Source organism: Chelonoidis abingdonii, chromosome 4, assembly GCF_003597395.2.
Source record: "Chelonoidis abingdonii isolate Lonesome George chromosome 4, CheloAbing_2.0, whole genome shotgun sequence".
Classification (NCBI taxonomy): domain Eukaryota; kingdom Metazoa; phylum Chordata; order Testudines; family Testudinidae; genus Chelonoidis; species Chelonoidis abingdonii.
In genome coordinates, this window is record NC_133772.1 from 126,185,034 (window position 1) to 126,200,575 (window position 15,542).

Genomic DNA, 15,542 nt, shown 5'->3' on the forward strand with positions numbered 1-15,542 from the left:
CCACATTGTTTTCCTAGGCTGATAAGGAACTTAAGGGAAGATTCTTGCCACTTGAGCTATCATGCTGAAAAAATCCAGTGATCTTTCTGTTTGGCTCATTACACCCAGCCCCTAGCGCTGAGTTGCAAGTACAATAAGGAAAAGGCTCTGGGGGTTACCGTAAGGGTTCAGGATTGGCCAGAATTACTCGATAGGTGTGGGTATCACACTGCACATACTAGCAACTTCACCAGGATATGAACTGGGTAGGGCTTTACTGCATCTTTTGTACACTGGGCGAGTAGCCTTGCTGCACTGGGAAACCTTGGCATGGGAAGGATTTAGGGATCACAAGATCCATGTGTGCATAACAAGGAGACTTAATGCTAGGTGTGAGTGTTCAGCATCCTTAAACAGGAATGGGATGTAGTTCTCAGAGGAAGTTATTTGATCAAGAGTTATTTGTGTGGTGATATAATCACAAAACTTATTATTCATTCATTTAACTTTGCATTGTCTAAATAAAGTCTCAGTCTATACCATCTAATAACAAGTCAGATGAGAAGATGTAAAGTGGGAGCCATCTTTATTTATGAACCAAGCAAATGCGGGTAGAGATAAAGGGCTTGATTCAATCCCATTAAGGGCAACAGAAAGACTCAAGAACAGGCCCCAAAAGAAGAACTGCTCCTTAACTTTAATCAAAAGCTGGTGTTTTTCTTTTCTTCTTTCAAGCCTATCCCTTTTTGTCTCCTCTACCGTCTCTGCTCTTTGTTGTTTCAACCTTTTATGTGAGTCCCAAGAGAAATTCCTTCACAGAATGCTGCACAGAATCAGGGCTTAGTCTAACAGCATTAGGCAAATTACCTTACTTTACCCACAATTTTTCACTTGAAGGGACATAGAATCATAGACTATCAGGATTGGAAGGGACCTCAGGAGGTCATCTAGTCCAACCCCCCACTCAAAGCAGGACCAATCCCCAGACAGGTTTTTGCCCCAGATCCCTAAGTGGCCCCCTCAAGGATTGAACTCACAACCCCGTGGACTGGATGAGCTAAATTAAAATTCCAAAATGTAAATTAGGAACCTGTGACACACTGTACCCCACAGTAGCACCTAGTAACCCCCATATTCATCATTCATATATGGGTGTGTTGTTTCATACAAAGTGTGCCATATAAGATATCTGCTGAGATCCACTGTTTTGTTAAAATATGTATATTGTTAGTGTGTATGAAATTATGAGAGTCTGTTCTATGGTTGTTATTGAAATATGTTTGAGTTTGGGAGTTGCCCACTGATAGTTTTTCAGTAACAGCAAAGGAGCTGACCAACACCCAGGCCAGCCTTAAACAACCATTAATCAGTAGGGAACTTGTAAACAAGGGATTTACAATTCTGTAAGAGAGTTGTGCAAGCACCACACAGTGTGATTCAGTTACACAAGACCACACCAAGGGGATTGCTCAATTCTAGGACTCCGCAAAGACCACCAGGCTAGTGTTGACTTCCAATGAGATTTAGGCTCCTAAGGGCTAGATCAAGGAAACTTAGGCTCAGGATTGCAGTGCATACTGTTTAGGCATCCCGCTGCCTAGTGGAATCCATAGCACCGAGTTAGGTGCCCAGATTCCCCATGCACAGAGACAGATAGGCACCTAAGAACAGGATTCATAAAAGCCAGCACACACTGAGGGAGAGCTACCTAACACAGCCAACAGAGAATGCTGAGGAGAGGACGTAAGCTCCTAAATTATTAGGTAGTTTCAAAAATGTTCACCCTCATCTACACAGAAGATGGACAGACATCCAGTTCCTATGCTTCTGTGATGGTAGGATAGTCCAAGGGCAATACTCTGAGAGCAGAAGGAATTTAATTCCCTTAAAAAGGAAATTGCTTCTCCTTTTTAAACTTGGTATATGTCTATGCCAGTGTTTCTCAACCTCTTTACCACTGTGGGCCGCATATACACTCCTCCTCTATGTGTTATGTGGGACACATCCACACTATATACTACCTGTATGGCCCTGAGGATGTCAGGTGGGCCTCAGCTGTGTGCTAATTGGGCCGCAAGCAGCCCACGGGTTAAAAACCACTGGTCTACACTATAGCTGCTGCAGCAACTCAGCTACAGCATTGCGTCTGTGTCGCTTACAGCCGAAGTGTAGCCTATAGCAATGGAATGGATTCTTCTGTTGAAGTAGTTAACCCAACTCTCCACGAGGTGGTAGATAGGTCAACACAAGAATTCTTCCATCAACTTAGCCTCATCTCAACTGGGGGTTAGGTCAACCTAGTTACAGTGCTCAGGGTGCAAAAAAAAAAAAAAATTTTTTTATAGCCCTGAACAATGTAGCTAAGTTGATCTAATTTTTAAATGTACACTAGGCCTTGTAGAAGAGCAGCTTCTTTATTAACGTACTTTATATAGACACTTATCCTAATGCACCCAACTCTTTTCAAGAGCCTTAAAAAATCTCATTTAAAAGTAATTACCTGTGAAACTTCTAATCTAACATTTCTGGTTTAATGATTGGAAAATATTGTACCTTTCTGAATCCATCGGGTTCTTCCAAAGATCTAGGAGTCTGTTTAAAAAAAAAAATGAAAAAAAAAATAAACACAAACACAAAATACCATGAACCTGAGATCCCAGTGGAACCTATAACGGAATATTCATTTCACAGGGGGAACATTTCTTTCAAATTTCTGGTCATCTGGATAGGCTGAAACAGCAGGTGACTGGTGTTTAATGAGCTTTTAAATGCACATCAGGAATAAAGCCCAAATGGATTTTGTTTCCTAACAATGTAAGTCAGATGCAATGTTACCTAAGAAATAGCTTTGATTTTACTGACACCTATTGACTAAATGTATTCTTACACAAGGTACTTGGGCAAAAAATGTACCACACAATAACCCTGATTTTACACTATTTCTGATTAACAGAGACTGCTCTTCATCACCACTGCAAATCAAAGGATCTGTGTTCTAAATGAATACTTCCAATTTGAAACTCATTGACAGCTTCTTTGAAGACTAGCGGAGAAGGACAAAAATTACAGATTTTCTCCCACATCTTACAGCCAAGATGCACATTCGATGAAGTGGGTTTTAGCCCACGAAAGCCTATACTCAAATAAATGTGTTAGTCTCTAAGGTGCCACAAGTATTCGTCGTTCTTTTTGCTGATACAAATGAACACGGCTACTACTCTGAAGTCTAAATATTGAGTCATTTTAGGTGGCTCATTTTTCAGGTGCCCAAGTTACAATACTTTAAAGAGGATTTATTGCCGGAAGTGTCAGGTACCCACAATCTGAAAACCAGGCACTCAGTTTGGTACCCAGAATCACTAGTCACTTCAGAAAATCAGGACTTAACTATGCAAATTTATGCTAAAATTAACAGCAAATATCTTTATCATTATTTGCAATATACCTCTACCTCTATATAACACAAATTCAGATATAACATGGTAAAGCAGTGTTCCAGGGGGGCGGGTCTGCGCGTTCCGGTGGATCAAAGCAAGTTCGATATAACGCGGTTTCACCTATAATACAGTAAGATTTTTTGGCTCCCGAGGACAGCGTTATATCAGGGTAGAGGTGTATTTGTTACTGGATAAACTCCACCTTCTTTACAGTGCTTACATATACAACTCTCTGATATAAAGCTTTATGTTTACCCAGACCTATACTTTGGTCCTCACATTAAAATCCATTACAATTGTCTATGACATCAGCTCTTTATACCATTCCAAATGCTTAGCCCATGAAGCGAATGTTATAAAGAATCTGGTTCCTTCTGTTGCTTCTTTCTGAAACAATCTGTTCTGTTCTTGACTATACTGATCACAATGGCTCACAGAGCACCACAGAACAGAAGACAATTCTACAAGTAGAGTTCTGTGGACATATAACCTTGTTACAGTAATTGTGCAAAAGAACATTCTGTGGGGGAGAGAAGGAAGCCCTTGATTGGTATTTCCTCAGTACATGTCTTAGAGAAAGTTATATATCACATTTGTCTTAGAGAAAGTTATATATTACACACACCAATTACTAGTTGGGGATTGGTCCTGCTTTGAGCAGGGGGTTAGACTAGATGACCTCCTGAGGTCCCTTCCAACCCTGGTATTCTATGATACATAGTATAAGGACCCAGGGACTAGAACCCAGGTCTGTAGAATGTAGGGGAGTGGATATTCCCACAGTACCACTAGGAGGCCATATGGAGGCATAGCCAGGGAGCACTGTGGAGAGTAGCTGCCGCAGGAAATACAACTCAAGAAACTCAGACCGACAGTACCCTGTAGCCCTCTGTTTGGCCAAGTGCCCCTACTTAACCCCGGTGGTTGCCCCAGGAAGTTGTCTGGGCAACTACACAGATTTCAGTTTGCTGCAATGCCAGACTTCGCCTCTACTCCTAATATCTGATCTCTGACTTCAACCTTGATTCTTGTCTCTCAGTTCTAACCTGGTTCTGACTCTGATCTACAGTCTCCAACCCTGGCCTGACTGATCCTGACACTTGTTTATGAGACCTAGCCTTGCGATTCCTCCAACTCCAGCCCAGCAACTCCTGTCCCTGGTGGGCAGACCTCAGTCCAGCTGAGACAACTAGGTAAGACCATCTATGCCCTAGTCCCTTACATGATATCATGTTAGATGATATCACTATTGGGCCAAATCTGAAAGTCTTTACTCAAGCAAAACTAACAAGCATTGCTTGTGTGGAGACAAAGAGGCCACAGGATTTCTAACTGAATATTGAAAGTGTGTATATATATTGTGATAAAGTTCCTCCTCTACCTTGGTAGGTGCTGCACTTATTGGCGGATTTTGCTAGCCTCAGAGATCTTCCTGTGTTGGATCAGGAGTTGGGAGGTTTTGGGGGGAACCTGGGCCCGCCCTCTACCCCAGGTTCCAGCCCAGGTCCCTGTGGACTGCAGCTGTTTAGAGTGCCTTCTAGAACAGCTACACGACAGCTACAATTCCCTGAGCTACTTCCCCATGCCCTCCTCCCAACACCTTCTTTGTCCTCACCACAGGACCTTCCTTCTGATGTCTGTTAACGATTGTACTCCTCAATCCACCAGCAGCACACCCTCTCACTCAGCTCCTTATGCACACACCAACTGGAGTGAGAGACTTTGTATACCAGGTGTCCTGATTAGCCTTAATTAATTCTAGTAACTTCCCAATTGGCTACAGGTGTTCTAATTAGCCTGCCTGCCTTAATTAGTTCTAGAAAGTTCCTGAGTGTTCTGGAATAGTCCCTGTTATCTTACCCAGGGAAAAGGGACCTGCTTAACCTGCAGCTAATGTATCTATCTTTGACCACTCTCTTGTAGCCATCTGGCCTGACCATGTCACAATTTAAATACATTCAATTGACTTCAATGGGATTACTTATATGCTTAAAGTTAAGCATATGTTTATATCCTTGCTGGATTGGGACCATATTTGTCAAAAAGCAGTGGTTACTTAAAAGAATCTTGGGAAAGTACTACAGTGTCTTTAATACTAACAGCTCTGATGCCTGTTCACCTACCAGTGAGCTGCTGGAGTCTTTGAGTTTAGATTTGTAGAGCATCCATTGATAACGCAGGTCCTCCACATCTTCAGAGGTCCCGTCAACTGTCTGAAGACTACGGAATTCTTCGAAAAGACATTGCCCCTTAGGAACACGAGACTGCAGCTCCTTTAGGGAAAGACAAGCTCATCAGCAACCTGTCATTTAAAGGAATCATTGCCTTGCCAACACAAGAGATTTAGTCATTTTAAAGGACATTAGCATTGTATCCAGTTGGTGGAAACTCTGAATTTACTATGTTTATGCATTTATTTTTATTTTGCTATCACATATTCATCTAGGGTGATCTACAGCTGCAGGATTTCTCTAAATTGAGGATTTTTATTGTTAGGTTTGCTCTAATAGTTGTAATTGTTGATGGATTTTATTGTATTGGTTATAAGTATTAAAATGCTAAGTATAAAAAATAAAAGACAGATTTTTAGCCAGAAATGTTAGAATATCTGTGCCAAACAAAGCTGTGTGTGACATACACAAATGCTGTAGTACGACTCTGCACTCTCCATTGCAGCATAGGGGCTCTTACAGATCTCCCCTCAAGGAGTGGAATATTTGTGGAAGACTCCAGTGCTTCCTAGGACACCCACCTCTCCTGTGAGTTCTATAGCAGGGAGTTGCGATATGGCCCTGGATGCTGATTTTAGCTTTTAAATAATTTGGAAAGGCTCCTGGCCACATTCAGCCTCTGTACTGTGGAGGAGGATGAAAGTCTTGGAAAAGAAGAACATCAAGCTGGAATGGAGGGAAAAGATACCATAGCTGATACCATCACGGTATCTTCTTGCACTGAGGATACCTCTATTATATACCCCTATAATCCCAATGATAAGGCACAAACAGATAACAACAACCAGGGATTCAGCTATTAGAAACATACATACTGTATATACTCAATCATAAGCCAGTTTGTTTATAAGCCGACCCCTCCCCCCGAAGATGGATACGTCAAAAAGGAAAATTTTTATAACCCATTCATAAGTCGACCCTATAATTCAGGGGTCAGCCAAGTTTGGCTCCCAGGCCATCAGGATAACCCACTGGCGGGCTGAGATGATTTGTTTACCTCCAACGTCCGCAGGCATGGAGGTAAACTGAAGTAAACAATGTGTCCCGGAATGCCAGCTGCTTACTTTGATGGGCTGGGTCAGCAACTGGTGGGGAAATTTTTGGGGGGGAGAGAAGCTGGGAGTCAGGGGAGTAACCCCTGTGACCACCCCCCACATGACCCCCCACAGTGCTGGGGAGGAGTGATGGTTGTGGTATATGGAGGTACCAATGACATAGGGAAATGTAATAGAGAGGTCCTCGAGGCCAAATTTAGGCTGCTAGGTAAGAAATTAAAGTCCAGGACCTCCATGGTAGCATTCTCTGACATGCTTCCAGTTCCACAGGCAAAACTGCACGGTCTCAATGTATGATGAGATGATGGTGTTGGGAGAAGCAGTTTAGGAACTGGGGGATCTTTTGGGAAAGGAGGAGCCTATACAAGAAGGATGGGCTCCACCTAAACCAAAAAGGAACTAGATTGTTGGCATGTAAAATTAAAAAGGTCATAGAGAAGTTTTATACTAAGAGACAGTGGACAGCTGACAGCTGTGGAGGAGCACACCTGTAGTAAGAGGAGGCCCTGAGACATAAACACTGGTATCAGAGGCCTGGTATGAGGCCTAAGGCCTGAACTAAAGTAATGGTCAAGACTTTGCTAACATAAAGCAAAGTGGAGCTGTGAGCCAGAGGCAGGCCCTGCTCACAGACACTGGCAAGGAAAGGGCTGATGCAAGAAGATATGTACCTAAAAGGTACTGAACACCAGGGCCGCCCAGAGGATTCAGGGGGCCTGGGGCAAAACAATTTTGGGGCCCCCTTCCATAAAAAAAATTGCAATACTATACAATATTATTTCTGTGGAGCCGTGTGGGCCAGCGCGAGTGCACACTTGCTCCGCACCCTGGGGCAGCCTGGGAAAAATAAATCTCTGATCTCGCACAAACCCAGTTTGAGAAACTTCTTTACAAGGTATCATGGTTCTCAGCATCAGCTAGGGCTAAAGGCACTAAGCTCATTAAAAGGGTTGACAACTATTTTCTGTCAAAATTTTTCTGGATCGAAAACTAGGGGTTTTTAAAAAGCAGAAAAAAATCACGGACAATGTCTGCTTTCTTTCCATTTGTTATGCTTTTTTAATTGAAAAGCTGAAATTAGTCTGCCAAAACCCTGATATGGTTTGGGGTTTCAGAATCTGTGGCCAAATATTTGCTGCTTGCTGTGTTTGATTGTTTAAAGAACAATAAAAAAAATTCTGCTTAAAAAAATCCAAAACTTTTGAACCACCTCAGCTTGCGACCAAATGCCTGAGCCCATCAGTCGATTTTTCCAGATTTTTGATACTCTGCTGGCTTCCTTGATCATATCTTTCTCCATAACTTTGGGTTCATTTAGGTTGAACATAAGACAGCCATAATGGGTAAATCAGGTCCTCAGCCCAGTATCCGTCTACCGACAGTGGCCAATGCAAGTGCCCAGAGGGGTGAACCTAACAGGTGATGATCAAGTGATCTCTCTCCTGCCATCCATCTCACTCTCTGACAAACAGAGGCTAGGGACACCATTCCTTGCCCATCTGGCTAATAGTCATTAATGGACTTAACCTCCATGCATTTATTGTTTCTAGAGACTGGCTCCATGGGGTCCTCACAAACTGGAGTGGTTCTGTGCGTTTGTCTTTGGTACAGCTATGTACATCTCCATAGACTGAGCTTTGAGCTTGTTCCAGAATCTGGGATGAGCCTATGTTCTGAAAACTGAATGTTCAAATAGCCATGCATGTGAATGGACACGGGTGCTAAATTAAATTAACCAGGAGTTCTCAAACTGTGGGTCAGGACACTAGGTTATTACTCAGGGGTCATGAGGTTATTACTGTCAGCTCCACCTCAAACCGCTTTGCCTCCAGCATTTATTAATAGTGTTAAATATATAAAAAAGTGTTTTTTTTATAAGGGAGGGGAGGTTGCACTCAGAGGTTTGCTGTGTGAACAGGCACCAGTATAAAGTTTGAGAACTATTGAATTACCCCTCTGAACCTCAGGGATGCAGGGGAGAGGGGTTCCGTGGTAGGGTTGGGAAGGAGTAGGTGGTGTAGGAGTGTTGCTCTTCTCATGTAATCCCTCCTCAGCGGCTAATTTTAATGAACTACCCTCCCCTGACATGAATTCCTATGGCACTGAAATTAATATAGACTATAATTTGGCATTTGAGAAGTGAAAGGATGGTAGCCCTAATGGAAAGCTAACAGCTTGGCTCTTTTGCAGCCTCAAACTGCTGAATGAGTTCAGGTAGGGAGGCTGTGCCTCCCAAACAGCCTGGCCCTGCCCTATCCGACATACCCATTCCTCCCCCCCCTCAGAATCCCCAACCTGTCCTGTCCTGTCCCTGCACCGTCTCCAAAGACTCCCCCCACCACCCCAGGACCGCCCCCGCTCCTGTCCCTATTTACCCCCCCCCCCGCTGGTCCTGACAGACCCCTGGAATGCCCCAATCCAACCCCTGATTCCTTGACCACAACCACCCAAACTCTGCCCCCTCCTGTGCCCTGACTGCCCCGGGACTTCCTTCCCTTAGCCAACCGCCCAGCCACAGTCCTTACCCCTGCTCCCCCCGCCTCACCCGGAGCCTCAGCGCATCGGGAGCCTCGCTCAACAGCTGCACCTGGCTCGGCGGGGCCCTGAGCTTGCCTCACTCAGAGCCGAGTGGTCAGGGGGCGGGGTGTGAGCTCCGGGCTGAGGGAGGGAGCTGAGTCAGCCTGGAGCTCGCAGCCCCGCCCCTGACCACGCGCCTCTGGCAGGCGGAGCTCAGAGGCCCGCCGGTGCCAGGCTCCCGCGCTGTCCAGGGATGCACTGGATGCGCTGAGGCTCCGGGAGAGGGCGGAGCGGGGTCGGGAGCGAAACTTGGCCTTTCTCTTGGGGGCCCTGCGGAGCCGCGGCCTGGGGCAAATTGCCCACTTGCCCCCTCCGGCGGCCCTGCTGAACCTAGAATCAGAACATTCAATACTTGCACATTCCACACAGATAACAGAACAGACTGATCCATCCAATGACAGGGGCAAAGGTAATATGATGGATAGAGCTGTTTTGTTAAAACCAACATGTACAAGGTGAGAGGCGGCACCTTACTACGTAGAGGGGTTGTACCTTGCTATGTAGAGGGGTTGCACCTCAATACGTCAGGAGTGATGCATAATTTGTTTGTACCTGTGTATAAGAATACATCCCTGGAGCGATGTCTTTGCCCGGCCTAGGGGGCAGTGGAAAGTCCCGCCACTGACTGAGTCGGGTCCATTGCCAAGAGGCACTTTCTTGTAGTATGCCCTGAGTTAGGCTAAGAAATCTACAGGGAACTGCCATTGCGTCCAAGATCGCAATAAACCTAGCAGACGTGACTTTGTACCTTACTAGAGTCTGTGGTCATTGGGGGTTCTCGTTGGGTCTGCTGCATCAGCTATCTGCAGAGCTGGGGCAGCACACGGGGCGAGCACACGCACGCAGCCGAGTGATACCAACAAGGAGACAGCAGAGCACCACACCGGTATCATCTGACAGTACCCATGACAACAATACCGTTCAGACAGAGGACAGGCAATACATTCCCTAGCAGAGGATTGATTAAAGAGCATACCTCTATATCCTAGTAAAGAGGAGAGGATAGAAAGTGATAAAGTAGAGGTTGGAACTGAAGAGAAACAGTCAAACAAAAAAGAGTCCCATTCAACTGCATCATATGAAGGCAGACAACTAAATATTGACAAATTTTATAAGTGCTTGTATACAAATGCTATGAGTCTAAATACTAAAATGGGAGAACTTGAGTGACTGGCATTAAATGAAGATACTGATATAAAAGACATCACAGAAACTTGGTAGAACAATGATAATCATTGGGAATGGTAGTACTAGGGTACAAAATACACCGAAATGACAGAATAGGTAGTACTGATGGGAGAGTGACATTGTGTGTGAAAGAAAGCATAGAGACAAATATAGTACAAATCTTAAATGAATCAAACTGTATCTCAGAATATGGTACCTTAGAAATTCCAAGCTTGAATAACAAGAGTATAGCAGTAGGAATATACTACTGACTAACTGACCAGGATGGTGGTGACTCTGAAATGCTCAGGAAGATTAGAGAGGCTACAAAAACAGATGACCCAATAATAATGGGGGATTTCAACTATCCCTGTATTGACTGGGTACATGTCACCTCAAGACGGGATTCACAGATAAAATTTCTAGGGCCCATTAATGACTGCTTCTTGTAGCAGCTAGTCCTGGAACCCACAAGGGGAGAGGCAATTCTTGATTTTGTACTAAGTGGTGCACAGGATCTTGTCCAAGAGGTGCATATAGCTGAACCACTCAGTAAAATCAACAATAATGTACTTAAGCTTAACATTCTTGCGGAGGGGAAAAATACCAAAGAAACCTATCACAGTAGCATTTAACTTCAAAAGGGGGAACTACACAAAAACAAGGAAGCTAGTTAAATGGAAATTAAAAGGAATATTCACAAGAGTGAAATGCCTGCAAGATGCATGGAAACTATTTTAAAACACCATACTAGAGGCTCAAACTGCATGTAAACCCCAAACAAACAAACAAAAAACAGTAAGAGGACCAAACAAATGCCACCATTGCTAAACAGCAGACTAAAAGAGGGGTGAGAGGCAAAAGGGCGTCCTTTAAAAATTGCAGGCAAATAGAAAGGACAATAAAGAGCATAAGCAAGTCAAGTATAAAAATATAATTAAGCAGGCCAAAAGAATTTGAAAGCAACCCGCAAAAGACACAGAAACTAACAAAAATGTTTTTCAAGTACATCAGAAGCAGGAAGCATGTTCAACGGATGATTGAGGTGCTAAAGAAGCACCCAAGAAAAACAAGGTCATCACACAGAAGCTAAATTAATTCTTTGAATCAGTAGTTTAATAAATTAAACAGTAATATGTCATCGAGACCAGACGATATTGACCCAAAAGTTCTGAGGGAACTCAAATATGAAATTGCAGAACTACTATCTGGAATATATAACTTTTTGCTTAAATCAGCTTCTGTATCAGATGACTGGCTGAGAGCTATTTTTAAAAAAGCTCCAGAACTGATCCTGGCAATCACAGGCTGCTAAACCCAATTTCAGTACCAAGCAAACTAGTTGAAAATACAGAAAAGAACAAAATGATCAGACACATACATGGACACAATATGTTAGGGAAGAGTCAACACAGCTTTTGTAAAGGGAAATCATGCCTCATGACTCTATTAGACTTCTTTGAGGGGGTCAAACGTGAACAAAGGTGATCCAGTGGATACAGTGTACTTGCACTTTCAGAAAGCCTTTGACAAGGTCCCTCACGAAAGGGTCTTAAGCAAAGTAAGGAGTCGAGAGGACCTTCCCTCTTATCCCATAAGTATCAGTAACTGGTTAAAAGACAGGAAACGAATGGTAAGAATAAATGGTCAGTTTTGAAATGGAATGCAGTAAACAGTGAAGTCCCTCAGGGATCTGTGCACAGTACAACATATTCATAAATGATCTGTAAACAGGGTGCTGGAACAATTTTTATAGTGGGGGTGCTGAGAGCCATTGAACCAAACTGTAAACCCTGCATATATATATAATGGAAGCCACTTCAAGTCAGGGAGTGCTGCAGCACCTATGCCTGTAAAAGTGTCAGTGTGGTGACAAAATCTGCAGATACTAAATTACTGAAGACAGTTAAGTTCATAGCTGACTGTGAAGAGTTACAAAGGGATCTCACTAGACTGGGCAACAATATAGAAAGATGAAATTCAATGCTGACAAGTGCAATGTAATGCACATTGGAAAAGATAATCCCAACTATACATATAAAATGATGGGGTCTAAATTAGTTGCTGCTACTCAAGAGAGAGATCCTGGACTCACTGTAGATAGTTCTCTGAAAACATCCACTCAATGTATAAATGCCACTGTATAAATTCATGGTACGACCACCCCTTGAATACTGCATGCAGTTCTGGTTGCCCCATCTCAGAAAAGGTAATAGAACTGGAACAAAATACAGAGAAGGGCAACAAAAGTGATTAGGGGTATGGAACAAATTCCATATGAGGAGAGATTAAAAAGACTGGGACTGCTCAGCTTAGAAAAGAGATGACTGAGGGAGGATATGATAGAGGTCTGTAAAATCATGAATGTATGGTGAAAGTGAATAGGGAAGTGTTATTTACCCCTTCATATAACAGAACTACTAGGAGTCACCCAATGAAATTAATAGGCAGCAGGTTTAAAACAAACATAAGGAAGTAGTTCTTCACACAACACACAGTCAACCTGTGGAACTTGCTGCCAGGGGATGTTGTGAAGGTCAAATGTATAACTGGATTCAAAAAAGAATTAGGTAAGTTCATGGAGGACAGCTCCATTAAAGCCCATTAGCTAAGATATGCAGGGATGAAACCCCATGCTGCACGTGCTCTAAACCTCTGATTGCCAGAACAGGGGATGGATCACTTGTTAATTGTCCTGTTCTGTTCATTCCCTCTGAACAATCTGGCACTGGTCCCTGTGAGAAGACAGGATACCAGGCTAGATAGACCACTGGTATGACCCAGGATGGCCATTCTTATGTTCATCTCCCAACATAATTCCCTACACTCAGAAAAATTAGTGTTTGAAAACCAACCTTCAGCTTGCTGTGTATTGCTTTAACTTCTTCAAAACTGGAGGGTTTCATGCCAAGAATCTTGCTCAGTTTGTCATTTTCCACATATAACCACTGTTCAAAGTCCTTCATGAGTTTAAGAAGGTGACTGTTCTCTTCCTCTTTGCTCACATTCGCCTGAGTCACAGAACAAAACCCCAAAAGGAATTTATAGAAAAGGAAACACACATTATTATTACTGTCTTCAGTCACCAACAGCCAATCATGTTCCTGCTGAATTCCCATTGACTCCAGTGAGCCATCACCAGGGTCCAGGTCTGGTCTCGCCTGTCTCATCTCAACTGAAACCAATTCTACAAAGCGCTGAGTACCTCATCTTCCACTGAAGTCTCAAGTCCCACAGGCTCTCAATATAAGGAAGAACTTTAGGTCGGGATTTCCTATGTAGACAAAATCCCCTATGATTTTCATAGGAGTTATGTATGTAGAAGGACAAAATAACTGGAAATGGAGCAGGAGGCACCATCCATCTGTGATTCAAGTTATAATTAACTGGTCACAGGAAGGAGATAGAGGGCCAGGTCCTCAGCTGGTATAAACCATCTGCACTGGAGCTATGCTGATTTACACCATCTGAGAATCTGGCACTGGGTTTGCTTTACTAAAATTTGAGAGTGGAACGAGGAATTTAGCAAAACACAGAAGGTTCCAGGTGGTTTTTTCCCTAACTCCCTGCCTGGCATAATGGTACTATTTACAAGGGTCTCTACTATAACACATACTGTTTCATATCCAAAACAGTACATGTGAGTTTGGCTGAGTGACTTCCACTGATTTGTATGGGAGTCACGAAGCTATGCTCCTACATTAGCCTTTGCAAATTGAAGATGTCAGAATTTGCTTTCTAATGACCCAGTGAGGCTCAGAGCCTTGATCCCCACATTTCAGATGTTTGCTGAACTTTGCAAATTGGAGAATTTTACATACGGTATCAGACAGAGCCAAAGGGAAATGGGCTTTGTAAAGTTATTAAGGAACGCTGATACAGATTACTTCTCTCACCTGGGAGTGCTTGAGAGTTACCTCTGAAGAGCCGAAGGCCAATCCAGTCGTCAGTGTATTACCCACGATGGTTACACTCTTCCCCGTATCAACCACTGTTGTATTTGGCTGAATGCTGCTGAGGAGGCTTGAAAATACAAAATCAGAGAAGTTAATGCAGTGATGCATCTGACAACTGATACATTCATGGAATGGGGGGAAAGGGGGGGGGGGAACCAAACCAACATACCTATGCTTAAAAATATTATTATTATTTCCTTACTATTAATAAAGTAAGAACAAGTAACAAATCAGCAGTGTCATAAAATATTAGTAGTACTCAGTGCTAGCGCTGACTCGTAGCTCTTTAAGGAAACTTATCAGAACAACACTCTTCTCTGCACAAGCAACACCACTGATAGACTTTAATACTTCAGCTGGTCTGTTGATTTCCTTGACATGCTCCCTCCTTGCACCATCTTGAGTCCCCTGTCTCTACAGTGCTTCAAGCCCCTGGAAAGCAAATGAAAAAGCACGGGACTCAAACTTAGATGCCCCCCACTACTGTCCCATGTAGCAGTTCTGGTGACTCCTCCCTCTACTGGGGTCATGTCTGGCTGATTAGGGCACCAAGAGGCTTTTCTGGTAGCGAGTAATCACTGGAGCGTCACCAGTAACCCTAATCATATAAATGTAGCTCCACAGTGTACAAGTTGGTGCAGGTTATTTTTGTGTGAATATGGGTTCATGCGCATGCACAGCACTTTGTTAGAAGTACAGCAAGGACCAGCAAATCTGAACAACACTAGCTACTATAGTGAACGCTGCTATAAATACAATGAGTATAGATAGGTAGGAAAGAATATTAGCTCTGCTTAGAACGTTGCAAAACATTAAGAGCCAACTCCAGAAGTGGCTCCTTGGAAAAGTACAGTTGATGTACTTTCAGAAGAGAAGGATGGTCTTGTGGTTAAGGCACAACAGAAGGAGTCAGCTGATCTGGGTTCTATTCCTGTCTATCACAGAGTTCCTGCATGATTATGGGCTAGTCCCTAAAAGGGATACTGTCAACTTGAAATCTAGGCTGTTTGAAAAAGGAAAGTTAAAGGTAGTTTCAGGTTCTATGCCTGAGCCTGAATTTCCCTGCCAGCTTTTGTGGGTTTTACAATCACATTTTCATATTTAAAAAATATTTTCTCTCCATTACCCTAGTGTGAAAAT

The 15,542-nt window shown here is 43.3% G+C and overlaps 1 protein-coding gene across 5 annotated transcripts in view; it reads right to left on the minus strand.

Moving 5' to 3' along the window:
• SYNE3 (spectrin repeat containing nuclear envelope family member 3) overlaps window positions 1-15,542 on the minus strand; it is a 94,044-nt gene that overhangs the window by 22,784 nt on the left and 55,718 nt on the right. For 4 of the 5 annotated variants that reach the window (XM_032772066.2, XM_075065665.1, XM_075065664.1 and 1 more), the window contains 4 exons: window positions 14,343-14,469; window positions 13,302-13,457; window positions 5,540-5,689; window positions 2,533-2,571 (listed from right to left, as the gene is read on the minus strand). In XM_032772066.2, coding sequence (XP_032627957.1) covers window positions 2,533-2,571; window positions 5,540-5,689; window positions 13,302-13,457; window positions 14,343-14,469 — 472 coding nt within the window. The remainder of the gene's footprint in view (window positions 1-2,532; window positions 2,572-5,539; window positions 5,690-13,301; window positions 13,458-14,342; window positions 14,470-15,542) is intronic. The other variant, XM_075065666.1, reaches the window with a different exon arrangement.